We start from the raw sequence: 27,437 nt of genomic DNA, 5'->3' as shown, positions 1-27,437 counted from the left end.
GCTGTCCCTAGAAGCAAAAACTCTCCAGATCCTAGTTGCAAGGCTGCACACATCATACATTTAAAAAACAACAACTCCTGGGACATGTGTGTGTGTGATTTCAATGTCCTTTAACAGTATGGTGTGTGTACAGTTTCAGCCGATCTACCTGCAAAATCCAAATTTATCATGGTATAAACTGATACCTAGCAATACACTCAATGGTACTCCACAAGACTCCGTTGTATTTTTGGAGAAGAGGTTTCTCATTCAAGGCGAACCACCACCCACTTGGCTAAAGGGCTCCAGTAAATGTACGTCCTGCAGTGACTGTTTCCTAGCCTGGCTCTCAGGATGCATTCTCCACATTCTCCGAAAATTTAGCTCTCTTCTGGTTTACTTGCTGCCTCGCCCATATTGTACCTTGACCACAACATCCCCATCCAAACTGTGCGTCTGATGGAGCCGCCATCACCACCCTCTTCCTGCGTGGAAAACTATGTGGTTTTAGGCAGATCCAGACCAACCGTTTAACGCACTTCCCATACACATTTAAAACACACGACTTCCCCCCAAAAAACACCTGGCAGCTATAGTCTGTGAAGGGTGCTGGGAACTGTAGCTCTGTAAGGGGAAACTGCAGTTCCCATGATTCTTAGGGGAGAAGCCATGTTCTTAAAATGTGCATAGGGAGTGCTTTGTAAGTTGTTTTAAACTGTTTCTAATACAGTCGACTCCTCACTTACGCAAGGGTTATGTTCCCGGGTACCGCACATGTATGTGAAAACATGTATAATGGAGAACACCATCTGAAAAGCCTGTACATACCATCTAAACCTCTGGAAACCCTTGAAAAGCCTTTTTAAAAACCAGCAGCACTTACTAGCCACCCCCCCCCCCGCTCTTTTCATGTTTCAAGTTTTCACACTCTTTTCTAGCCGTTTCTGCCCTTTCCATGCCTTTTCGCAGTTTAAAATCCATTTGTTTACTTTCCGTCACCGTGCATATACGCAGCCACACACTAATTAAACACACATTAAGTGGAGAGTCGCCTGTACTCTTTTTAGTGCTGTAACCCATCCTAGGACCTTAGAGTGAAGGGCAGGAAATAAATAAATTAGGAAGTGTCCTTATACAGAGTAAGACCACTGATCCGCCTAGGTCAGTACTGCCTCCAGGGTTCTAGACAAGAGACTTTCCCAGGGCCTTCTGCATTCAAAGCAGATACTCTGCCACTGAGCTATGGCACCTCCCCACCCTCTCTACAGATCAAGGTGCTTTATTGAAGCCTGCAACAATACAGTGGAACCTCGGTTTTTGAACTTAATCCGTTCCAGAATACTGTTCAGCTTCCAAAAAGTCTGAAAACCAAGGATCAATGGGCTGGTCGGGGGGGGGGGGGATGAAAAACATGGCTCGGAAGCCATTCAGCTTCCGAAAATCGTTTGAAAACTGGAGTAGTTTTTGGCATTCAGGAGCCGAAATGTTCCAAAACGGAGGTGTTTGGGAACTGAGGTTTGACTATACTTACATATTCACAGCCCTTCTGCCCACTGCAAGAATTGAGAGGGCATTGGGCCCGGTAGGTAAAAAGCAGGCAGAGATAAAAAGAGATGAGAAAGTGAAGCAGTAAGACGGAAATGTATTGCAGCCTGTAACCAGAGCATATTGGGATTAAAGGTGGATCTGTATGTGAGAAGGGCGGACAGCTATTGGTCTATATTATTTCCTGAGGGGCAGCTGGGTTTGTCTCTTGCAGTAAAAACAATCAAAGGAGTCTTGAGGCCCCTGACCAGACTCACACATGTATTATAGCAGAAGCTTTTGTCAGCTATAGCCCAATTCACCAGATGCATGGAGTGAAATCTTAGCTGGAAGGTATATACAAGAGACAATGCTAAGGTGGGAGTTGAATGGCAATGAGATGCAAACAATTACAGTCAGTGGTAACTGGGGCCTGATGTAGGTTCAAACAGGCACATCTTTTACAGTAGCAGGTTGGTGATAATTACTCAGCATTGTGGAGCACTGACTGTAGGAGGGCACAAACCACCCATGACGAAACTGGCTTAGATAACACAGATACTGTAGCAAAGATAAGCCACTTAACACATGTAGTGTGATAAAAAATACCTTGTCTCAGTATAACCCACAAACTCTACCTTTATTCCAAAGGCAGCAGCACATTACGTCAAGTCCCAGGGGAAGAGGGAGGAAGACCCAGAATTTAGAATTTAAATGTGAGCCTAGTTGAGCTCTGGGCCTCAGAACAAATTCCTGCGCTCAAAATTATTTTTGCACTCCAGTGACAGTTGGAGGAACTCATGGTTCTAGTTTTGTTTTTGGTTTTTAAAGTGTATCTTACAAATTGTATATCATAGACTGACCACTTCTGTCCTAGATTAGAACCCTGCCACCCACATCCACACAAAAAGATGTCAACAAAGATGGCAGGTGGACATTGCTGGGGAGAGCATTCCACAGACAGAGAACCACCAATGAAGAAGTCTCCTCCTCCCTTCAAGCCTCCCTCAGAGGGACCAGGAGAAGTGTCTCAGATGAAGATCTCAGGGACCGGGTAGGTTCATACAGGGAAAGGCACTCCAGAAAAATACTGGAGTCATGAGCCGTAAAACACTGTAATAAACCAGCACTCTGAATTGGGCACAGAAGCGTACAATGCATAATACATGTACACCCATGTTAAAAGTGGTGCAGCGACAGCATTTTTCACATGGTGGCAACTTAGGCAACGCAGGCACACCCTGGGATCAACTACAGAAAGCCTCAGAGGCACTCCCAGCTGGATTCCCAGTTAGAATCCAGAGCAATGTATGTACTCTGGAGAAAAGCACCTGCACTGCAAATACCTCCAGACACCTCAAGAGAGAAAGAGAGTATCCCTGACAGGGTAACAAAACACACACATACCAAGGTCATGGGCCAGTTTGAACAAGGGGGACAATTCCATTTCAGCCACAAATAATGTGGTTAGTCAAGACCCCTGACCAGGAGCAAAGCAATTCCACAGAGAACACTTCCTACCCAAAATGATGCAGGAAGCAGGTCAGCCTCATCTGTAGTCACTCCCGAAACCTACCAGCATAGGACACCACAAATTGATTTGGGTTTCTTAAAACTTTACAACGGATTTACTCACATCCTGGAAAAGCGGCCTACATTTCATAAAACAATTAAATAAAGCGAAATAACAATGGGGGGGTGTCAGGAATCGCCGTCCCATACAAAGAAACATTTCAGTCCTACACGATACTCTCCATCTTCCCAGAGGGGCCAAGCGCAACAGATGCCCCTTTGTGCAAGCCAGCCACTCCATACTAAATCATTCTGACAGCCAAGACACACATTTACAGAGCGTTAGGAAAGCAGGAGGCAAGGACGGAAACAAACAGGGGGAGAGACACACACACAGAGAGAAAGCACCATTTCAGGACTTTCTGGACTGTATAGCATGAACTTTAGCCTTTTTTAATGAGAGAGAGAGAAGCAGTGATGATGCCTTATAGCTCAAAAGAAAATAAAATTTTCAAAGCTGCCAAACAGCTCAGTTTTTCCAGTTCAGCAAAACCTCATAACAGAAAGCTAAGCACAGCAGCTCCCACCCCTCAAAGACACTTCTGAAACTTTACAAACTTCCCAGCTCATGCGTGCAAAACATGAGTGGTGTGTGCCTGCACACGCAATGACAGCCACGCACAGAATGTAAAGAATGAATGGCCAAAATAACAGCCATGATTAATTACTTGGCCCATATAATAATCCCCACCCTGTTCAGCTTAGGTGTTACTGCCCTGCCCATAAGAAAGAGCTGCCGTCGCCTGGGCCCACCAAGAGTCCTGGAAAACAGAGTTGTGCTGGTTTCAACGCAGTTAGTTACGTGCAAAGTTTTTTGCGTAGAAGTGGAAGGAGGAAGGAACACCAGCGTTTGGCACTAACAGGAATAAAGCAAGAGACTCACACTGTTATTTCCAACCCAAGAGGAAAGTAAGCGAGATATGGATGCACAGACCCCAACAGAATATTTGCAGGCTCCCCAGTTTGCATAACACACCTACTGTATTCTACAAATGCAAATTAAGGAAGGTTTTGCTCTTAGGCAGCCTTCGCCAACCTGATGCCCTCCAAATGTTTTGGGTTAGAATTCCCATCAGCCTCGTGCCTGCAGAAGCTGAAGCCCCTGACATCTAGAGGACATCAAGATGACCGAGGCTGTTCTTGAGTCCCTTCTTGAGCCCAATGGTTGCCATTAATTTGATTCTGAATTTATTTTTGAATGTATTTCAATTAATTGACTGTGATTTTATGTAAATTGTGCTATTTTTACTGTTCTTAGCCACTCTGAGCCCGGCTTTGGCTGGGGAGGGTGGGATATAAATAATAATAATAATAATAATAATTCTGCAATCGCAAGTCCACCAGTACCTCTGTGGGTTGTGAGGCAAGAGATACACAAGTGCTATGGATCAAGACTGCCCATCACTTATCCAGACATCACTGAGGAGCACTACATTTAATGCTTAAAGGTACACTGTTTCTCAACAGTGAGGTTCTATTTCTTTCTCAGAGGAGGTCTGCATGAGCCTGACTTCCAGTACAGGGGAGGGGTTTCATGTATCAGAGTGTCTAGCTGCCTGCATACAGATATCTAGTAATGAGTCACTTTACACCTGCTTCTAAATCAAGGTGTACCTCCCTCATATATATGCCTGAGCTTAATTAACTGTTAACTGCTTCCAGGGAAGACCAGATCTTTCATGCTCCTCAGTCCTACCCAGAGGCCCACAGGTTCGCCATCCTTGTTTTGGAACATAGAAACCTGCCTTATACCAGTCCAGACCTCGGCCCATCAAGAGCAGGGTTTCAGACAGGGGACATTCCCCAGTGATTCCTGGAGATGCCATCAAGCAAAGCAGATGTTCTACTGCTGAGCTACTGCCATATATGTGAATGTGGCCTCTTCATTATACAGTGGTACCTCAGACTAAGTACTTAATTCCGGAGGTCCGTTCTTAACCTGAAGCACCACTTTAGCTAATGGGGCCTCCTGCTGCCACCGCACCACCGGAGCACGATTTCTGTTCTCATCCTGAAGCAAAGTTCTTAACCTGAAGCACTATTTCTGGGTTAGCGGAGTCTATAACCTGAAGCGTATGTAACCTGAAGCGTATGTAACCCGAGGTACCACTGTACAGTTTTTGACAAATGCTGAAGAGACACCTCTTGACTCTGGCTTTTGACATTTCAGTTCTGTATGTCCCATCTTATCTCTTGCGAGTTGTTTTGAACTGTTTTCAACATTGTGCTTCAATTGCTGTAAGCTGCCCTTGGACCTTATGGGGATGGGCAGGTAATTAATAATACGGTAATATTAATAACAATACATGGATACAGCTGCAGCAAGTCTTCTGGGAGGCCTTGATGAAATCACTCTTACTCAGGCTTTCTAAAATGCCAAAATAGAACTATGAGCAGGTGAGCTGACCTTCCAAAGACAAGACAAAGATGATAAAGCAGCTTTCCACAACCTGGTGGCCACTAAATGTTTTGGTCTACAATTACCACCAGCCGCAGTTGGCATGGTGAGCCCCAGGTTGGGGAAGGTCACCAGAAAGTATTTCATGATAGAAATCAACTTTACATTTAAAAGATAATATTCTATTTATAATTTTCACAATATACAGTGAGATTTAAAGAATTCAAAAGCTGTTTTAGAAAATGCATGTGTATAGATTTGCAGGACATACAGTTAAAAAGCAGTAGATAGCAGTAGAGTTGCATTTCCAACTCCTTAAGGATGCTCCGAGGTGTGGAGAGGTTGTCCCCGAAGTGTCCAGCTGCGTGCAAGAGGCTCCATCAGCCTTACCCAACCAGGCACCCTCCACGTGTTTGGGAGTTGTAGTTTAAAACTTCTGGGGGGCACCAGGTTGGCAAAGGCGGCTTACACAGCACCTTGAATGGATAAAGGAGATCCCACGCCTTTTACACTGGGGCACGTCTAAGAACTACACCACCCTTTCATTCGGACTGACAGATCCAGTTTTTAAAAAACTCTCAGCACAATCCTAACCATGTCTACCCAGAAGGAGGACCTAGTGAATTCAATGGGGCTTCTTCCCAGGTATGGGGTGCTCGGATCGCAGCCTTAACGCGCTGCACAGGGGCAAGGAGGAAAAACAGCCGATCCCCCACTTTTTTTTGCTATTGTTCCACCCCCGCATAAGACCAAGGCCAAATGCACGGTTACAAGCGACATGCCGGAGTTCCCTCTTAGCAACCCACTTTCCTCGCCGCGTTGCGGAAGAACCGGTCGGCGTGGTTTCCTGTGGGGCCACCAGGTGGTTCGAGGAGGGGAAGGGGTCCCCAACCTAACCAGAAGAGGTTTCAGAGGGGGAACCAAAAGCAAAAGCAGCGGGAAGTGTGGCAGGACCCCAGAGGCACCTGCTTCTCCGCCTTGGCCGCACGCCGGCCCTCTGCCCATGCCCAGAGGCGCCCTCTCCTCACCTGGGGATGGTGATGCACTTGGTGTTGACGCTCTGGGTGGTGATGGCCTTCTCCAGCTCGTCCAGCTGCCCGGTCTTCTTGAGCTTCTTCACCAGGCTCTTGACCGCCTTCTCGCACCACTTCTCCTCCTGCCCGTTCTGCTCGCCTTTCTTCCAGCCCAGCAGGCGCTTGACGATGGGGGGAGTGAAGGGCAGGATGGACGACATGGCTGCGCCGCCGCCGGCCCCAGACGGGGAGGAGGAGGAGGAGAGACCGAGACGGAGAGACCAGCCGGCGGGAAAACGACGGAGAGAAAGCGAGAGAGGCGCCGCCAAAGACCCAACAACTTCCCTCGACGAGACGAACTTGGCGGCGGCGGCGGCCCCCGGGCCGACCCGCTTGGCTCCGGCGGCCCGCGGGCTGCAGCAGCGAAGAGCAGGCGGCTGCGGCTGCACAAAGGCGGCGCGCGTCGGGGTCGAGGCTGCAAGGGGCGGCCGCTGGCCGGCTTGGCCCGGGGACAAAGCCGAGGAGAGCGCCGCAGCTGCTGCAGCAACCTCCTCCTCCTGCTGCTGCTTCAAACTTTCTCCCGACTTCTTCTCCGGCTCCTCGGCGAAGGCGCCTCTGGCGGCGGCGAGAGCAGCGTCTGCGTCTGCCGGGCCCTCCCCGAGCTCCTCCTCCTCGCTGCGTTTTCTTGCGCGCGTAAAAACGCGCGCTCCGCGGCCCGTCTGAGTCTCATGCAAATGCGCGGGCCGCCCCCGCCGGAGGCGAAGCGAGGGGGCGGGGAGAGGGGGCGGAGGAGGAGGAGGAGGAGGCCGCTTGCCGGCGGCCCTGGCACTCCGGACGCCGCTCCCGGGACAGGCCAGGCGGCGCGGAAGGGGAGCAAACAGGGGGAAAGTTTCCTTCCACCTCCCCGCGCAGCGCACCACCTTCCGACGGAGGCGGGGGTTTTGCCTGCTGCGTCTCAACCTCCCTTGGCTGCTGGTCAAAGCCACAAAATCAGGAGAGAAAGTGTGCCGTAGTGGTTAGAGCGGTGGCTCCCAAACTTTTTTTGGGGGGGGGGGTCAGCCCCCTTGGTTCCATCAACTCTTGCCCCCACTGCCCCCGAACAAGGATTATTCAGAATTTGGCTTTGCGCGGCCCACGAAGGAGGATAACACTGTAACACATTGAAAGGCAAAACAGTAACAGTTGCACATTTATTCGAAATCCAGTTAAAGCCATCTAATTCAACAAAATCGATGAACTTGATCCAGGGATAGCAGCTTTCGCCTTGCCTCTTAGAGCCCTCCCCAAGTAATCCCTCCCTTCCCACGGGGAGAGTGCTTTGGGAACGACCGAGTTAAAAGTGTGCCTAGGAGAGTCCTAGGTTCCAAGAAATTCCCACTCCGCCATAAAGTTCACCGGGCGAGACATTTTAGTAAGTCACTACCTCTCTAGCTCTAAACCTACCTCACAGGATTGTTGTGAGGATTAAAGGGATAGGAGGGGGGAAGAGAACTGTTTGTGCCACCTTCAGCTCTGGAGGAAAGTTAAGATGTAAAGGTCATGTTTACTTACTTCACTGATGAATCGCATTTCCATGAGGTGTCTGGAAGTGATCTACAACACAATATTTTATCTATCTATCTATCTATCATCTATCATCTATCTATCATCTATATCTATCATCTATCTATCTATCTATCATCTATAAAACAGTTACAATTAGCAACAGTATATATTTAAACCATTTAATACATACATACAGTTTAAAGCTGCAAATGGCACACACATAAAGTTAAATCAGATCCAAGACAGAGACCAACTAGGATAAATATTTTAGAGGAATGTCTTTCACAGGTGCTGAAGAGATAACAGAGGAACCTGCCTGATGTGCAATAGGAGGTGGTGGTAATAATAATAACAGTAATGATAATGATAATGATAGGCTTTGGTACTATTTATATTGTTATCTATAATAAAATAATAAATTCTTCTTCCCACCAGGGGGTTTGGCCTTGAAGCCTCTGTGGAATACCAGAGCTGGGGGCTGGAGTCGTGGAAATATAAGTAAACGTGGCTTGGAGCGTGTGCAAGGTGCCTTAATAGCTCACTGTTTCGTTCTTTACCATATTTTCACCCTGCTTTTCAGACAAGCAGCTCACATGAATTTAAAAAAGGACAGAAAGCTGGAGCAGCCCTGCCTGCCCTCAGGTTTTCCAAACGGAAAAGTCAGGGCACTCAAGGAAACTGCAGCTGGCTGGGATAGCTTGTGCTACATCTAGCCTATTTGCTGCTCTGAACTCATTGCAAGAAGAAGGAAAGAAACAGAGTGGAGTAATGGTTAGAGTGTCAGACTAGGACCTGGGAAAGCAGGATTCAAATCCCCACTAAGCTAGGAAGCTTACCTGGTGACCTTGAGCCAATTACTAGCCTAGCCTACCTCACAGGACTGCTGTGAGGATGAAAGGGGGAAGTACTATGTGTGCCACTTTGAGTTGGTTGGAGGAAAGGTAGGCTACAAAGGTAATGAATAAATACAAATAAATAATGATAAGAAATAGTCCTGATGCTATTTATCATTTATAGATGCATGTATACTTTGTATTTGCAAAGCACGTGCCAATTTGCCCTTTTGACAACCCTGTGAGGCGGGACTTCTGTTATTTCAATTTTAGCAGATGAAAGGTTGGGTGAGAGTGACATGACCAAGGCCACACAGCCAGTCAGTGGCAGAGGAAGAACCTGAGGAAATTCTCCCGACCCACCCAGAGCCAATTTTGGGAGGTAGAAGGCATAGGGGAAAGAGGGGTGGGAGCCCCTTTGCTTAAGCAGAAGTCCTCATGCAGACCTTCTGTTCTTGGGGTTCATTGGGTGATTCCCACCCTGTACCTTTAAAGCACATTTGAAGCACATTCTTGCCCTCAAAGAATTCTGGGCACTGTAGTTTGCAGCTCACAGAGTTCCATTTCCTGGCAACCCTTTGCAAACTACAGGGCCCAGAATTCTTTGAGGGAAAGGACGTGCTTCAAATGTGCTTTAAAGGTATCATGTGTATACATAGTCTTAGTGTAGTTTACGCCACAGAAGCCGCTTGAGTTTCTGAAGATCTGGCTGGATCTAAAAACACTGTGACTGCAAACCTCACCTTAAGAAAGAGCAGGACTCCGGTCAATAGCATAATGTGCCCACCTGCAGCACCTCCATCTTGTCTGGACTGAGTTTTGTTGTTGTTGATAGTGATGTTTTTTTGACCTGCATCCAGTCCACTACGGATCGCAAACAACAATTCAGCACTTCTACAGCTTTTTGAAACTGGTGGAAAAGAGAAGTAGAATCTGAGTGTCATGAGCATACTGATGAAAGCTCACTCCAAACCCACAGATAATAGTGAGTGGGTGAAAGGCTTTTTTTAAAGCCAGAACTTGCCAGAACTCAGTTCCAGCATCTCTCAGGTGGGTGCCATTGCCATTACAGTGGTACCTCGGGTTACATATGTTTCAGGTTACATACGCTTCAGGTTACAGACTCTGCTAACCCAGAAATAGTGCTTCAGGTTTGCTTCAGGATGAGAAAAGAAATCGTGGTCTAGTGGTGCAGCGGCAGCTGGAGGCCCCATTAGCTAAAGTGGTGCTTCAGGTTAAGAACCGTTTCAGGTTAAGAATGGACCTCCGGAATGAATTAAGTACTTAACCTGAGGTACCACTATATAAGAGAATGAGTGAGGCGTTCATGGTGAGTTCTGGCCCCTCTTTTTCTAGAAAAATAGCACTGGGTGGGTGAGTTTCTTTGGGGTCAAGGGCAATGTTAGACGATAGAGGTTAAGCCCCTGGTGGCCATACGGGTCTACTGAACCTCTAGTAGCCAACCCTTATTGTACAGCTAATGGTTAAGAGCGGCTCCCATAACTGCGCAATGTATTAGACTGGATTTTGACCTTGTTTTCATTCATTTGCTTTGGCCTGGTCAGAACCTTCCTCACCAATCTATTTCAACTACAAAATTTGCTTGTAAATTTTCTATGGTTATGGGAGTGTTAGGATTACTCCAAAGGCTACCTGCAAACCCACAGATCTGTCTCCAAAGCCCTAGACAGGGTTGCTTTCTGCCAAAGAGTTTTGGACATTCTCATAATGGAAAAATAACCGAAAGGAAAAGGACAGAGTCGTCCTAATTTTATACGGTCTGGATCCCTTTTCTGGCATAATAAGAGTCTGGTGCCGTACAAGCTTCAGGATTATGTAAATCGAATAATGTGCCCTTTTAAGTGATGAGAATGGCTTTTCAGCGCACCCCCCCCCCCAATAACAAACTACTAGAAGGAAGGCTCTTTAACCCAGAGATTTTATTTTCTGCTAAATATTAAGATGCGTCAGTGTCTGTGATCTGGAGGTTGAGATGAAAGTGCACCATTCTCCATAGTTTATGTATTGGAAAAGCAATTGAAATAAAAATAATAATATTTTCATGGGTAGCATGCGCCACTCAGTCCCGTAATAACAAAACCATGAGATCCTAGTAAATGTTTTTATGTGTCTAGCTAATTTTTAAAAGCCTCCTTGGGGGCAATCCTATACTAGAGTTATGCCAGCTGAGAGGCTTTAGGATTTGATGGAGTTCCCACAATGCCAGTGGCATAACAGCTAAGCTAGCAAAATCTGTCCCCCCAATACACCAGTGCAACAACTGAAACAAGGTAGACATGTGGGCGGCACAAGTGAACACTGAATTCTATAAACCCGGGGAGGGGGCTCAGGCCTGGGGGTCAAATGTGGCCCTCCGTGCCTTTCCCTCTGGCCCCCGGAACTCTCCCCAGGTCACATCAATCACTGTCCGGCATTACACCCTGGCTGGAGTATGTCCTTGAACTCTTATCTTGCTTGTCTGGATGGAGGAAGCAGATGGGTAAGATTTAGAGAACTCAAAAATTTAGAGAAACAAACAGTGGTACCTCGGGTTAAGAACTTAATTCGTTCTGGAGGTCTGTTCTTAACCTGAAACTGTTCTTAACCTGAAGCACCACTTTAGCTAATGGGGCCTCTTGCTGCTGCAGTACCTCCGCAGTGCGATTTCTGTTCTCATCCTGAAGCAAAATTCTTAACCCGAGGTAATATTTCTGGGTTAGCGGAGTCTGTAACCTGAAGTGTATATAACATGAAGCGTATGCAACCTGAGGTACCACTGTATTATCAAGTGGGAAGGGCCATAGCAAAGTGGGAGAGCACCTGCTTTGCACGCACAAGGTGCCAGGTGCAATCCTCAGCATCTCCAGGTAGGCCTGGAAACGTCCTCTGTCTGACACACCCTTAGAGGGTGTGCTTGGTCTTGCTCAGCATAAAACAAATTCCTCTATTCCTGGGAGGGGCTGCAGTGGCTCAGGGGCTCATGCTTTGCACATGGAAGGTCCCAGTTTCAGTCCTCAGCATCTTTAAGAAGGGGTGGGTATGCCCCCTGCCTGAGACTCCAGAGAGCCACTGCCAGTCAATATGCAGACAGTACTGACCTAGATGGACCATTGGTTTGACCAGGTGTATGCTTGCAGGTTTCCCACGGGCATTTGGTTGGCCACTGTCAGAAGAGGATGGAGGGCTAGGTGGGCCCTTCTGACAGTTTTAAGCCATCTCCCAATGTTCGGGGCTGGCCCACCCATGAGGCTCGATGAGGCGGTTGCTCAGGCAGCAGGCTGGGGACAGCTGGGAGGAGCGGAAGATCTAGGCCCTAGGGAACTACACCATTCACTGCTTCCTGTGTTTGTCACCCACCCCTGCCTCCTCTTCCTCCTCCTCCTCTGCCCCCCCCCTAGCCGCCACCTGCTCCTCTCCAGACTCCTTTTTTCCCATCCGCTTCTTTCAGTGTGCTGGGGTTTCCTCTAGGCAGCCTCCAGTTGCCTCAGGTGGCAGGAATGGGGTGGCGGGTGGGGTGTGTGTGTGCCATTTTCTGTTCTGCTTCAAGCAGCGAAATGTCCTGGGTCGGCTCTGTCAACGATCCTAAATTCATAGAAACCCAGGATGTGTATGCAGGCTTCCCCAGGGGGAAAAGTGTATCTTCCCCAGGGGGAAAAGGAGGTGGGAAGTTTTCTCACCCTCCAAAGGTGAGAAAAAGGAATAGGGTTGCTGTTAGAAATGGATCCAGTGGCTGAAAAACATCTTCATGTATGCGGCAACAGCCGTGAGAGTTTTAATAGCACAAGGATGGAAGACTGAAGAAACCCCAACTAAATAATCATGGCAAGAAAAATTGATGGATTATGCAGAACTAGCAAAACTGACATACAAGCTATGGGACAAGGATAACTGTGATTTTAAAGATGAATGGGAACCCTTTACAAAGTATTTGAAGACACAACAAAGCGAACTGGACTCCTTGGCTGGTTTTGAATAAACATTCACAAACTTTTTATTGATAATAATCAGCTAAATAGTTTGAGGATATACAACTGTGTAACATGCAGAAAACAGCATTTTTAGAGAAATCAAAGACTGGAACTGAGGGAAGTCGGGGGGTGGGGGTGGGTTCTGTGGGGGGAGGGAGGAAAAATGGGGGGGGAAATAAGGATGATATGCTTCTGGATAATATGTTTTGTTTTAATTTTGAATAAAAAGTTATTTTAAAAAAAGAAATGGCAGGGAAGGCTGGATCCAGCGGCTGATGGGATATTATTAATGGGATATTATTATTTTTTTACGGAAAGGTGGGTAGGGAAAAAGCTGTGACCTAGAGGGTGATGATGCTGAGAGGGGGTGGAGAAGCAAGGTGGAAGCCAGTCCCCCCCCCTCCACCCAGCTCCCCAGCCACCGAGTTCTCTTACGTAACCCCAAGCCAATTCCGCACACAACTGTCTGTTCCTCCTGAGTACTTCTAATGTTTGTCCTCACCACTGCCTCGCCAGAACACATCTGTTTAAATCTTCACTTTTCCTTTTCGAACTGGGCATTCCGTATCCGAGCGAATGTTTAAAGAAACACACACACAACCCACCAAACTGCCCCAAAGCATTTTAACAAGTAAATATGTTTTTTTTTCTCCTTTTCATTTTTATGAATGGGGCCCTGTTATCCCGAAACTGGTCTGTAATGATTCTTTGTTCCTTGAGTCTGCTGGACTCCGATAAAAGGGTATTCCTATTCCAGGAACATTTTTGCATTTTTATTTTACTGGGTGAGAGAATCGGGAAGGAGTTATTGGGGCTTGGGTCAGTAGTGATGGGAGGCATTCGACAAGGTTTTACTCAAGAGTAGACCCAGCTTAGTCAGGTTCATTACCAATTTCAATAGGCCCACTCCTAATAAAACTTAGATGAATGCCTCCCATTATCATTTGCCGAAGCCTCAATTATCCCTCTCCTCTTCTCCCACCAAGCAAAATAAAAATGCACGAGATAACATGTGCATAGGAGGGTCACCAAGATGATAAAGGGCCTTGAAAGCAAACCTTCTGAGAAATGGTTGAGGGGGCTGAGGAATGAGAATGAAGAAGACATATGGATGGAGATAGTAGGCTCTGAGGAAGGGAGAGAGTCACTGCTGTCAACACGTTAGACGGAGTTGCAGTTTAGGTGGTCATTTTGAATTTTGGGCTTAGTTTTGCTTTAATGGTTTGGAAACCAAGCCTTATGAGGAACGTTTAAGGGAGTTGGGTATATATTTAGCCTGGAGAAGACTAAGAGATGATAGGACAGAATTGTTCCATCAGGCCTTTGGCCAAGGCACAGTCTGACCCCCTCTTTTGGTAGTCCTCATAGAGCTCTGGCCCAATGGTTGCCATTAATTTGATTCTGATTTGATTTTAAAATGAATTGATTTAGAATGCTGTGTTACTTTTATTGTTGTTGGCCGCTCTGAGCCCGGCTTCGGCTGGGGAGAGCAGGATATAAATAAATTATTATTATTAATATTATTTCAATATCTGAACGGCTGCCACATGGAAGATGGAGGAAGCTAGTTTTCTGCTGCCCCAGAGGGTGAGACCCAAACCAAGGGATTCAAATGACAAGAAAGGAGATTCTGACTAAACCTTAGGAAAAACATTCTGACAGTAGGAGCTGTTGGACAGTGGAACAGACTCCCACAAGAGGTGATGGACTCTCCTTCCTTGGAGGTTTTTAAACAGATGTTGGATGGCCAACTCTGCTTTAGCAGGGGGTTGGACTAGGGATTCAAGCTAAAGCTAAAGGTAAAGGTACCCCTGCCTGTACGGGCCAGTCTTGACAGACTCTAGGGTTGTGCGCCCATCTCACTCAAGAGGCCGGGGGCCAGCGCTGTCTGAAGACACTTCCGGGTCACGTGGCCAGAGTGACATCGCTGCTCTGGCGAGCCAGAGCCGCACACGGAAACGCCGTTTACCTTCCCGCTAGTAAGCGGTCCCTATTTATCTACTTGCACCCGGGAGTGCTTTCGAACTGCTAGGTTGGCAGGCGCTGGGCACCCCGCCGCGGGGATTCGAACCGCCGACCTTTCGATCGGCAAGCCCTAGGCGCTGAGGCTTTTACCCACAGCGCCACCCGCGTCCCTTATAGGGATTCAAGCTACACAGCTGCAAATAAAACATTTTAAATGTGTTGTAAAGTGCAATATGCAAATGTGACACAAGATGGCGACAGTGAGCTATGTAAAATTCAATGTATTCTTCAAAACATTTTAGCTTCCACCTAGCTTCCATTCTATGATTCTATGACAGATGGCCAACCAACCTCTGTTTAAAAACCTCCAGTGAAGGAGAGTCCACCACCTCTTGTTCCACTGCTGAAGTGCTCTCCCTGTCAGAAAGTTTTTCCAAATGTTTAGTTGGAATCTCCTTTCTTGCAACCTGAAGCCATTGATATGAGTCCTACCCTCTGTCAGGCGGCAGTGAATCCAATCCCCACGGCAGGTCACCAGGAACAGATAAGACAAGGAAAAGTTCTTACCAACTGCTTTTTATTCAATATTCACATAGAGAGGCCTGGAAATGAAGCCTCTTGGAATAATGGTGTTGCCCTGAGTGAGTCTCCACCACCTCCCTCCCTCCCTTCATGCATCATCTCTATCAGTGTTGATAAGTGCGCTCTGCCTCTGAACTCTCTGCTGTCCTACAGTGGTACCTCGGGTTACAGACACTTCAGGTTACAGATGCTTCAGGTTACAGACTCCGCTAACCCAGAAATAGTACCTCGGGTTAAGAACTTCAGGATGAGAACAGAAACCGTGTTCCGGCAGCATGTCAGCAGCAGTGGGAGGCCCCATTACCTAAAGTGGTGCTTCAGGTTAAGAACAGTTTCAGGTTAAGAATGGACCTCCAGAACGAATTAAGTTCTTAACCCAAGGTACGACTGTACTTTCAATGCACGATGGGTTCTGGGAGAGGAGGGTCTGGAATGCTTTCTAAAGACACTGTGTCCATCAGCTTTCCTCCCTCTGGTGCTTCTCTCCCATTATTTCCCAGCTTTCCCCCTCATCTGCCTCTGAGCTGTGATCTCCCTCACGCCCCTCTTGTAATTCTGTACTGTTTTCTTCTTCTCTGGTAGGGTCAGGCTGGGGAGGTGGTCTCCACCAATCCTCCTCTGTCCAGTCCCAGAGCAGGATGGATTATTTAGCTGGTGTAGTGGTTAAGAGCGGAGCCAGCATGGTGTAGTGGTTAAGAGCAGTGGATTCATAATCTGGTGAACTGGGTTTGCATCTCCACTCTTCCACATGCAGCTGCTGGGTGACCTTGGGCTAGTCACACTTCTCTGAAGTCTCTCAGCCCCAGTCACCTCACAGAGTGTTTGTTGTGGGGGAGGAAGGGAAAGGAGAATGTTAGCCGCTTTGAGACTCCTTCGGGTAGTGATAAAGCGGGATATCAAATACAACTCTTCTACTCTTCTTCTGTTTCCCCTGCACAGCAGGGGGTTGAGCTACATGACCTCAAGGTCCCTTCCAACTCTATAGTTCTATGATTCTATGAAGCAGAGTCGACAACAGATCATCTTGACGCATTGACCAGGCCTCAAATAAGCCCTGCTTGTTATGTGGTCCTAGTATGGTGGCGACTCAGGGCTTATCTACATTGCCGACTCTCAGTTAGCATTGCATCTCCCTCAGACCACCAGAACAGAAGCTTGCTGAGAGGGACTAGGGATCTTTCCCAGAGAATTCCCAGCACACCCTCAGCAAACTACAATTCCCAATATGCTCTGAGGGGGAACAAAGGAAAGTTAAAACACTTACAAAGTTGGCATAGCATGCACCTGGAAGCTTATTGTGGATTTCCTGCATGTGCCAGCAAATGTCCGCACAACACTGTCCTCACCAAAATGCCATCCCATAATTCAATCCAGATGGATTCCTTCCTCATATTTAATTTATTAATCAGAATTTCTGCTGAAATAATAAATCCAGATTGAAACACATGCAGACTATACATTTAAAACACTACTCAAAAGAAACCTGGGAAGTATGTTTTGTTAGGTGTGCTGGGAAATGTAGCGCTGTGAGGAGTAAACTACAGTTCCCATTATTCTATTTTCGGGGTGGGGTGTGTGCTTTAAATGTATGGCGTGTACACAGCCCCTATGGGTAAATAATATGGGTGGCATCTCTAGGTAAGGATAGGGATATCGCCTATCTGAAATCCTATAGAGCTGCTGGCAGTCAGTGCAGACAGTACTGACCAATGGCCTGACCCTGTAAAAGGCAGCACCTTATGTTTCTGTCTTCCACCTTCAGTTTCTCACATCCCCAAAATGTGGAATTGTGGGACTGAACATAACCAACCTACCTTACAGAGTTGTTGTGATGATTACTTAGACTAATGCTTTCATGCACTGCTTTAGAGCTTTGCAGAAGACTCTGGCTAGCTTCCAGATGTTCACTTCAGGTCTTTTGGCCTGATTCTGGAAGGCAGCTTCTTACAAGCATAAGGATAAGGTGGTTCAAAAGTGACAAGGGGTAATGAGCATGCACAAACTGATCTTTCGTTTTTGGATGCACTAAAGATTTTTATTTTTGAATCCAGGAAAAAAAAACTGGAAAAGGTTCAAGTAAACTATATTCCACTTTTGCTAGATGCAAATCTCCGGAAAACACTGTTATTCACTCAGTGGGATTTTTAAAAGAAAAAGAAAGGGGGGGGGGGTTGGAGCCCCTAAGGCTGGTTTTACATAAAAGTTAACCTGTCAAATCAATCAGCATTGCAAAAATAATTATGATGATGCTGTGCGACTCCAGCAGTGGGGGTTTGGCTTAATCATCTTTCCGTTCCAACTGCACCATTCCAGTTCTGCATGAGTAAGGCAGCAGACTGCTCAGTAATGAGCGTTATTATCTCCCTTCCCCACCACTGGGGCTGAGGGAGCCTTGCAAGGCCGGCAAATGGCTGTTTCCAAAAGGGCGAAGGCTGAAATCCAAACCCGGGGCATGTGACGGAGCTCTCTCAAATGCCAAGCAGGCAGAGGCCCCCTCGAGGGTGGAAAATCCTGCTCTCAGAAACATTCGGATGCTTTCGCCTCAGCCCAGAGAGCCTGGCGTGCTCTCCATCGCTCCCCCAGGAGCGAGCAGCCCGCTTTGTGGCATGGGGCAGGGAGAATTTGGCATATAAGCCTGCAGGTCCAATTCCTGCAGAAAATCAACCTAGGGAACATGCACACCCCATACATTTAAAGCACATGGCTTTCCCAGCAGAGAATCCTGGGAGTTGTAGTTCATTCAGGGTGCTGGGACCTGTAGCTCTGTGAGGAGTTGGTTGGGCACTGGGAGGACAGGATGCTGGACTAGATAGGCCATTGGCCTGATCCAGGAGCCAGGCTGTTTTTCAGTTCTTATGTTCTGACTCTGTTTAAGGCAGCTCCCCCTGTTTCAGTGCAAAGTATACCTCACGGAATCATGTACACAGAAGTTTCTGGGGCTCACCCAGGTCACACGGGGACACTTTCTCTTTGCCTTTTTAGGGCAGCAGAAGAGCAAGGGCTGGCCTTGTCCAGTTCAAACTGAATCCTGAAATCCAGCGCTTTCCTCTTGCCATTGCTTTCGGCCTTTGCCAGAGACTTTGAGATAACATAGGTAGGCTGAGCATTGCCGCCCCCTTCTCTGCACATGTGCACAGCCTTGCTCTTTGCACAAAGAGAGGCCTCACAGAGGGGTACAGTTTCAGAGTCAGCCTCCAGAAGCTTTGAAGAGGCAGGGTGGGGATGGAGTGTGTTGCATTTGCAGGGGGGGTGTTTTCACTGGCATCTTGGGATGGGCAAATCTCGCAATTTCAGTTCCTTCTTTTTCCATTCTTAAGTTCCATTCTCTACATTTCCTCCTCAGTTTGTGAATCTTTTGTCGTCGTTGAGGTTACCAAGAAAATTCACCGGCATTTTAGTGCAAATTTCTTCTGATACGTACACGTTTTTGCACACACTTTTGTCCAATACATTATGACAAAGGGATTGTCCCCGGTACGTTGAATTTTGCATATGTTGTTTTCACTAATCTATGCATTTAGGTGCACACTTTATTCCCAGACTATGCATTTTTGTAAACAGTACAGTGGTACCTCAGGTTAAGTACTTAATTTGTTCCGGAGGTCCGTACTTAACCTGAAACTGTTCTTAACCTAAAGCCCCACTTTAGCTAATGGGCTGCTGCTGTGCCGCCGGGGCACAATTTCTGTTCTCATCCTGAAGCAAAGTTCTTAACCTGAAGCACTATTTCTGGGTTGGCGGAGTCTGTAACCTGAAGCGTATGTAACCTGAAACGTATGTAACCCGAGGTACCACTGTACTTGGCTGGAGAACTGCATTGCAAAATTCAGAGAAGTGCAAATCTTGAAAGATGGCTGCGTTTCGGTTCACATCTTGCTTCAGAAAAGTTTCAGATATGAATGAATTTTATTATTTTGGTCACAGACCAGTTCCAGCCTGCATACAATATCAAGGAAGTCATAAAACACAATAGGGATACATTTGAATTTGCAATTAGGTATAACAGCCAGCTCCCTCGGCCAATAAAGCGAGATGAGCACTGCAACCCCAGAGTCGGTCACGACTGGACCTAATGGTCAGGGTTCCCTTTACCTTTACCTATAACAGGGACAGACAATATTTCACCCGAGCTTCTTAAGGCCAATGTTGATTGGTGGGCCCCAGTGCTTGCTGCCTTGTTCACCAGCATAGATCAATCGGCTACCATCCCAGAGGATTGGGGACAAGCAATCATTATCCCGATATACAAGAAAGGGAGCAGATCGGACCCTGCTAATTACAGGCCAATTAGTCTCCTAAGCATTATCAGTAAACTATATGCTGCCCACTTATGTAATAAACTTGAGGTCTGGATGGAGCGAGAACATGTCCTTACAGAAGCACAAGCTGGTTTCAGGGCAAATCGGTCAACTTTAGACCAAGGCCTAGTACTATAACATCTTGCGGAAAAATATACCGCAAGAAAAGGAGGATCTCTCTACGCAGCTTTCATAGACAGAGAGTTCACCTTCATGGGCAAACTGCATCAAGAGACAGCTTCCCCTCGTGATGGCCCAACGCAGCCAGCAGCAGCTCCACTCCCAGGTCAGGTGTGACCCAGGGGTGCACCGGGCTCCCTCCATGCCCTGCTCCCCTTGGGGGGGGGGCTCCTTGTGTACCAACCCCAGGCGGTGGTAGCATATGCTCCCCTTCTGGTTAAAGTTTTGGACTATGACCATGGAGACCAGTGTTCAAACCCCCTCAGCCATGAAGTTCACTGGGTGACCTTGGGCCAATCACTCACTCTCAGCCTGACCTACCTCATAGGGTTTGTTGTGAGGATAAAATGAGAAGTATATACACCACACTGAACTCCTTGGAGGAAAGGTTATACAGTGGTACCTCGGGTTGCACACACTTCAGGTTACAGACTCTGCTAACCCAGACTCTGCTCCGGCGGTGTGGTGGCAGCAGGAGGCCCCATTAGCTAAAGTGGTGCCTCAGGTTAAGAACAGTTTCAGGTTAAGAATGGACCTACGGAACAAATTAAGTACTTAACCCGAGGCACCACTGTATAAACCGTCCGTCGCCCACCCTCTCCCTTTATAACAGGGTTGCAATGGCTATGTTGTTGCTGGATCAATGTTGTTTGATCAACGTCTTCACTCGTGTAGCTGTGTGGGGCACCTGCTGTGCCCTTGATCAGTGTTTTGCCTATGTACCGACCTGAGCATTAAAGAGTTCAGTAGAAAATGCACCTTGAGCTTGTTAGCTCAGAGATGGAAAGAAGATGAAGTACCTACCAGAGAAGAATGGCAAATGAGGTTGTTGGATTATGCCGAAATGATAAAAACTGAACCAGGAAGACCAAAACTTTAACAGGGAGTGGGGGGAATTTACACTCTACCTTTAAGACCACTGTAAGCAGCTGAAAACATTAGCAGGGTTGCAATGACACTTGTAATGTAACAATAACTGTGGATACAATGGAGTTATTAAAAAAAAAATGGTTTGTTTTAAATAAGATGCAGTTGAAAACGGTTTAATAATAGAAGCCATCGAGGGGAAGGTGGGAAGTCCAGAGATTGGGGAGAAGGCTGTAACTATGGATTGTATGTGGTGGTAGGATTGTAAACTTAAATATGTAAAACCAAATAAAAGTTATTATGGGGAAAAAATGCACCTTGAGTTTGAGTCCTTCATTGAATGGGAGCCGGGACACAAGGCTGCCCTTGCAAAACCTGGCAGGGAGGACAATGGAGATCTTCTAGATGGTTCTACTTGGCATTGGCGCTGCCTGCACTTTCAGTTGGGTCTCCCTGCGCTTCACCCAGCCAATCCTGAGAGGCCCCACCAGGCACCACTACTCAGAAACAAGTGAAAACTGTTGGTCCAGGCAGAGGTGGTTTTTTGTGTTGTTTTTTTTTTGCAAAGCCTTATACAGTTATGACGCAAACTAATCATTTCCCTCTCTGTAATTATCTTATTGCGGTGATCCAGCCGCATGACTATTATATATTCTCCAACAGGGCCGGCCCTACTATTTGGGAGAGTGAACCTGCTGCCTCAGTCGGCAGTAATCTGACCTCCACCCACCCCCCACAGTTGTGTCCCATAAGCTAGCTTGCTGCTCTCAGGTACACTGGGGTATACTGCCCTACTACTGGTATTCAAGTATTGTAAGATTCAACTGCAAGTCTGGTCAGATTCTGTACACGGAATGTGAAAAGTCGCTTTCTTGGCTTTCACCTCAGGCAGGAAAATGCCTTGGCTCTGCTCTCTGAAGCCATTTTGACTCTTGTTAAGATAAAATGGATTTCTTTTGGACCCAAACTGGGGTCACATCCGCACCTTACATTAAAAGTCGTATTCTATGACTTTAAAAGTCATGCCCCCCCCAAAAAATATTATGGGAACTGTAGTTAGTTAAGGGAGCTAAGATTTGTGAAGAGACCCCAATTCCCTTCACAGTGCTACGATTTCCAGAGCTCCCTCAGGAGAGGGATTGGTTGTTAAACCACTCTAGGAATTGTATTTTTCTGAGGGAAAAAGGGGCTCTCCTAACAAGTCTACCCCTCTAACAAACTATAGTTCTTGGGGTGTTTGAGGGAAACATGGCTGTTTAAAGTGGCCGGATAGTGCTTTAAATGTAAAGTGTGGACGTAGCCTGAGAACTCTGTGGTTCCTACTAGTTCCCTAGTATTTGGAATACAGTGCATGTGCCAAGACTTTGGGCTGAAGATCTCAGGATGTCATGCATGATAAAGCATGTTACACACATGTCAAAGTATGACATGCGATCAGGGGCACATACAGGGCCGGTAACACTGGGGAATGTCACTGCCCTCCATTACTCATGGCCCTCAGAGACCCAGAGCTGGGTTTACAAGTCCTGCTCTTGCTTGCTTGCCATCGAAGGGGAATTGAGGTTTGTGGCTGTGCAAGTCGGGACTTGGCAGAGTGTGTTTTCGTTTATATTTCACAAGAAGTATGGGAGGTTAGAAGGGCATTCTTTTTCTTTTAAAAATCAAATGTGCTTTTGAAATCGGATGCTTATTTTTGTTAGAATGATCTGCCAGGGGCGTGGGGGTGGTGGGGACGCAGGACCCCCGCCCAATTGCAGAGGATGTGAGAAGGGAAGTCTTTTTGTTATTGCCTTTCTATGCAGGAATGGAGGTGGTTGGATACATCGGACACACCAAAAGGAAAAAAAGGAAAGAGAGAGTTTGTGTTTTGCTATGATGAAGAAGCTCTTTTTTCCCTGAACGGACAAATGCAGTCTCCTCCCATATCACTGAGATCCTGCAGTGGTGTGCACTGTTGCTGCACTGTTTCTTCATGGGTGAAACCTATTTTATTATTTTTAATCACTTATTTAATGGTATTTCTATAATGCTTACATGGGGGGGGGGGTGGAATCTGAGGTATACATAAGTAAAAATACACACTGGGCAGTAGCCAGTGCTTTTTTTCTGGGACGGACGCATACCCCTGAACATTTTGTGAACTTAATGGGGGAAGAAACTAATTTTTAAAGAATTTTTAGTTTCTTCTCTAGCACAGTGAATCGTCAAAATGAGAGTATACCTAAATATTTTTATTGTTAGAAAAAATAGCACTACCAGCAAAGTGCCTGCTTTGGCCTTCAAAGCCTTAAATGGCTCAGGACCTCAATGCCTCAAGGACCAGGACCCTGTGGTCATCACCTGAAGCCCTTCTTTGCATGCCTCCTCCATGAGAGGTCCAGAGGGTTGCAGCATGAGAAAGGGCCTTTTCTGTGATGGCTCCCCTTTTGTGGAATGCTCTCCCCAGGGATGCTCATTGGGCACTTTCCTCACATATCTTTAGGCACTAGGTAAAAATGTTTCTCTATGATGGGGTGCCATATGTCCAGAATTTCCCGGACATAGCCAATATTAAGCCCTCGTAAACAGTGTCCCGAGTATCTCCTTCTCACCCATGGATGGCTGCCTGCTGCGTTTGTGGTCTCTGCTGGCACCAGGTGTGAAACCTCCACTCCTCTGACCTCCACACAGGTCCCCCTGTTTGCATTTCTCTCAATGAAGGTTGCTTTCAAGGGGTCCTTGTTTAACACACCTTGCCCTCTGGAGCTTCGGGCTCAGGGGACAGTCAAGGAACAAGAACACCCATTTGCTTGTGAGCTGTATCAAAAGACTCCTTGTGGAGATTTTGCTCTGAGGAACACCTTAGATTCAACCCACATTTAAAGACGAGCCTCCTAATTTGCACTTTACAAAACAACATGTGAGCAAAAGAACAACAATTCTTCAAAATTCGCACTTCTCCAAATTTTGCAATTCAGTTCTCTGGCCAAGTGATGTGAACCAGAATGCATATATTAGGGTAAAGGTAAAGGTAAAGGGACCCCTGACCATTAGTCGTGGCCGACTCTGGGTTGCGGCGCTCATCTCGCTTTAGTGGCCGAGGGAGCCGGCGTACAGCTTCCGGGTCATGTGGCCAGCATGACTAAGCCACTTCTGGCGAACCAGAGCAGCGCACGGAAACGCTGTCTACCTTCCTGCCGGAGTGGTACCTATTTATCTACTTGCACTTTGACGTGCTTTTGAACTGCTAGGTGGGCAGGAGCAGGGACCGAGCAATGGGAGCTCACCCCATCACAGGGATTCGAACCACTGACCTTCTGATCGGCAAGTTCTAGGCTCTGTGGTTTAACCCACAGTGCCACCTGCGTGGGTAAGTGTGCATAAAAACGCATGTGTGAAAAACACGTAACAAAAATGTGTTATATTAAGGGGAATTGATGGGGGGGAATGTGTGTACAGTGGTACCTCGGGTTAAGTACTTAATTCATTCCAGAGGTCCGTACTTAACCTGAAACTGTTCTTAACCTGACGCACCACTTTAGCTAATGGGGCCTCCTGCTGCTGCTGTGCTGCCAGAGCACGATTTCTGTTCTTATCCTAAAGCAAAGTTCTTAACCTGAAGCACTATTTCTGGGTTAGCAGGGTCTGTAACCTGAAGCGTATGTAACCCGAGGTACCACTGTATTAGGAAAAATCACCTACAAATGTGTTTATCAGGAGAAATTTGCACTAAAATTCTGATGAATTTTCATGAAGAGAGAGAGCACGCAAACTGATGTGGAAATGTGGAGAAGTGAATTTAAGATTGGAAAAATGAGAAGCTGAAACTGATAACTTGAGGGATGCTTACATGCCTGTGGAGTAGAATTTGTCACGGCTAAAATGGCCGCTGTTTCTTTAATGCGAATAAAGCTGGGTCAGCATGACTCAGCGGCTTGCAGCAAGTTGTATATATAAGTGAGAAATGTTAGTTTGTGCTGAGGCTGGTGTTTGGGTTGGTTGGTTTGTTGGTGCTGGTGTGTATAGTTATTCAGTCGTGTTTTGCACAAGGACTTTTAATAAAACTCTGCAAGGATATTCTCGTGGACTCTTTTTGTGCCGACAAGGAGACAGAGGAGACAAAGGGAGGTCAGAACCCTTTCCTTCTTTTTTTTGCTTTTTACAAACACTGACAGGTTATGGGCCCAGTGTTTCTGAGCATGTGCAGAGTGCAAAACGACTGACGGCATCTCAGCAGGGAGCTGGTGAGTCCTGGTGGTGCCTGGAGCCAGTGGCTGTGCGTTGGAGCAGTTGGTGGCAAGCTGTAACTGTCTGCAGCGACGCTGGAGCGGCTAGGATCTGAGGATCAGGAAAGCACTCAGCGTCGGCTACTGGAACAGTTTGAACTGCTAGAGGACCACAGTAGGCGACTCACAGAGCGGCTACACCAGTTGCAGAGCCAGGCGGGACCTGAGGGTCAACAGAGGCAGCAGCTAGAAGCCGGTGAGTGCCAGCCAGGACCATCCAGTGGGACTCTAAAGAGAGAGTCAGGAGAGATTGCTGGAGACCCCACAGAAGGGGCTCAGCAAGCACCAGCAGAGATGGCAGATTTCCAGTCTTCCCAAGTTGTAAATATTGGGGGAGGCTTCCCTTTTGAACTTCTCTCAGAAAACAACTGGCTGAGTTGGTCAATTAAAATGCAGCAGTTGTTAAGGAGAGATGGACTATGGGACTGTGTTGAAACTGAGGTTTTGAGAACTGACTCTGCTGAGAAAAAACGGCTGGATGAAAGGGCTCGTGCCCAAATTATGCTGTGTTTGAGCAACTCTCAGTTATTGCATGTAGCAAATGCCAGCACAGCGTTTGAGTGCTGGAATTTATTAAGGGCAATGCATGTCAGAGAAACTGCTAGAACTATAATTTCTCTGACCAGAAGGCTGCTCAGGACTGTTATGAAAGAAGGTGAGAGTTTGGCAACTCATCTTCAAATGCTGAAATCTCTGTTTCTTCAACTACAGCAGAGAGGTAAGCATTATGATGAGACTGACCAAACCTACATTATCCTTTCAAGTTTGCCTGAAAGCTGGTTGCCTGTGATTAACAGCATGGAGAGTATGCGTCCCCGAGATCTGACCCTTGAGTATGTGGTTGGAAGATTGACTGAAGAAGCAGAAAGAAGGTCAGATAGACAGGCTGAACTCCAAGAGCGGAGGAGTTACAGCCGAGGGGGCCAGCAGCAGAATCTGCCAATGGAGCAACGCCAAGGTTTGGACTTGGCCATGGCGGTGAGGAGGTGCTATAGATGCAACCAACCCGGGCATCTCCAACGTCAATGCAGGGCAAGACTTCCAGGAGACGACGTGGAGCAGAGACAGCAATCGACGCAGAAACATAAGCAGAAGGGGTTCTCTTCAGGGAAGAAGAACACGCGTTCTGCTCAGTTTGTGTCTGCATTTTCTCGGGAGGAGAGGAAGATACCTCGAGGAACATGGTTGCTGGACTCTGGGAGCAGCAGGATTATCTGCAACCGTCGGGAGGACTTTAAGACCCTGGAGAAGCCAGCTGATGGAAAAGACTCAATCTATCTTGCTGATGGTCGTAGAAGCAAGATTGTTGGCCAGGGAACATGTTTCCTGCAGTGCTTGAACACTACTCTACCAGAGACTCTGTTTGTCAGCAGTTTGGACTATTGTTTGCTGTCTGTAAGCTGTTTGATTAATGCAGGGTATAGTGTTAAGTTCACGCAGGATGGCTGTCTGATAAAGAATGGAACTCAGGTATGTGGCCATGCAAAGTTGGAAAATGGGTTATATGTAATGCAGGACAAGCCTGTTAAAGCAGCCCAGGTGGTTCAGAATAATTTGCCAGTTCATAAGGGGTGTGTACATGAACTGCACAGAAAACTGGGTCACGCCAATTTCCGTGTGCTTTCAGAGATGCAAAAGATGTGCAAGAACCTAAAAGTAAATAGCTGTAACTGTTTCCTAGATTGCAATGTATGTAAAATGGCCAAATCTAAGAGGAAGCCTGTGGCTTCTAAAAGTGACAGAGTATCTAAAGAGGTTTTAGAACTTGTCCATTGTGACGTGATAGGCCCTTTTCCACAGAAGACTGAAGGGGGCGCCAGATATGCTTTTCTGGTAATAGATGATAAATCACGTTTTAGTTGGCTGTTTTTGTTAAAGCAGAAATCTGAGTGTTTCCCCACATTCAGAGAATGGGTTGCCCAAGCTGAAAAGCTCTTCGCTCGCCCTGTTGTGCAGTTGCAAACAGATAGGGGCGGAGAATTTCTGAACAAACAATTTGGGGCATGGTTGCGACGTAAGGGGATCACTCATCGCTTGACTAACCCTTATAGCCCTGCTGAAAATGGTTTGTGTGAAAGACGTGGGGCTGTAATACAGTCAGTAAAGGACTGCCTGCTAGTGGATGCAGGATTGGGTCACAACCATAGGCTGTGGGGCGAGGCTTTTCTCACAGCAAACTTTTTGATTAATAGAACCTGGTCTAGCTCTATAAAAGACATTCCTTATCGTGTGTTGTTTGGGAAAGAACCAGAGTGGAAAATGCTCCATAACTGGGGTTCCTGGGCACATGTAAATATCCCCAAAGCTCAGCGCCAGAAAGGGGGCGCTAGAGCGCAGAAACTGCGGTTTGTGGGATATCAGTCCTACGGCAAAGGGTGGCGTTTCAATTTATGCCCAGGACGCGTGATTCTGTCACGAAGTGCAGACTTCGCTGACCAGGACAGATGG

The 27,437-nt window shown here is 47.0% G+C and overlaps 1 protein-coding gene and 1 long non-coding RNA gene across 2 annotated transcripts in view; one reads left to right on the top strand and one right to left on the bottom strand.

Moving 5' to 3' along the window:
* Nucleotides 1-7,202, bottom strand: part of SMAD3 (SMAD family member 3) — a 61,197-nt gene extending 53,995 nt beyond the window's left edge. The window contains exon 1 of the mRNA XM_083412167.1: nucleotides 6,502-7,202. Coding sequence (XP_083268293.1) covers nucleotides 6,502-6,707 — 206 coding nt within the window. The 5' untranslated portion in view covers nucleotides 6,708-7,202. The remainder of the gene's footprint in view (nucleotides 1-6,501) is intronic.
* LOC310663909 overlaps nucleotides 1-27,437 on the top strand; it is a 253,653-nt gene that overhangs the window by 149,812 nt on the left and 76,404 nt on the right. The gene's annotated exons all lie outside the window — the stretch shown is intronic.

This window comes from Podarcis tiliguerta (genome assembly GCF_965153285.1).
Source record: "Podarcis tiliguerta genome assembly, chromosome: 14".
NCBI lineage: Eukaryota > Metazoa > Chordata > Lepidosauria > Squamata > Lacertidae > Podarcis > Podarcis tiliguerta.
This window is presented reverse-complemented; position numbering and strand designations above follow the sequence as displayed.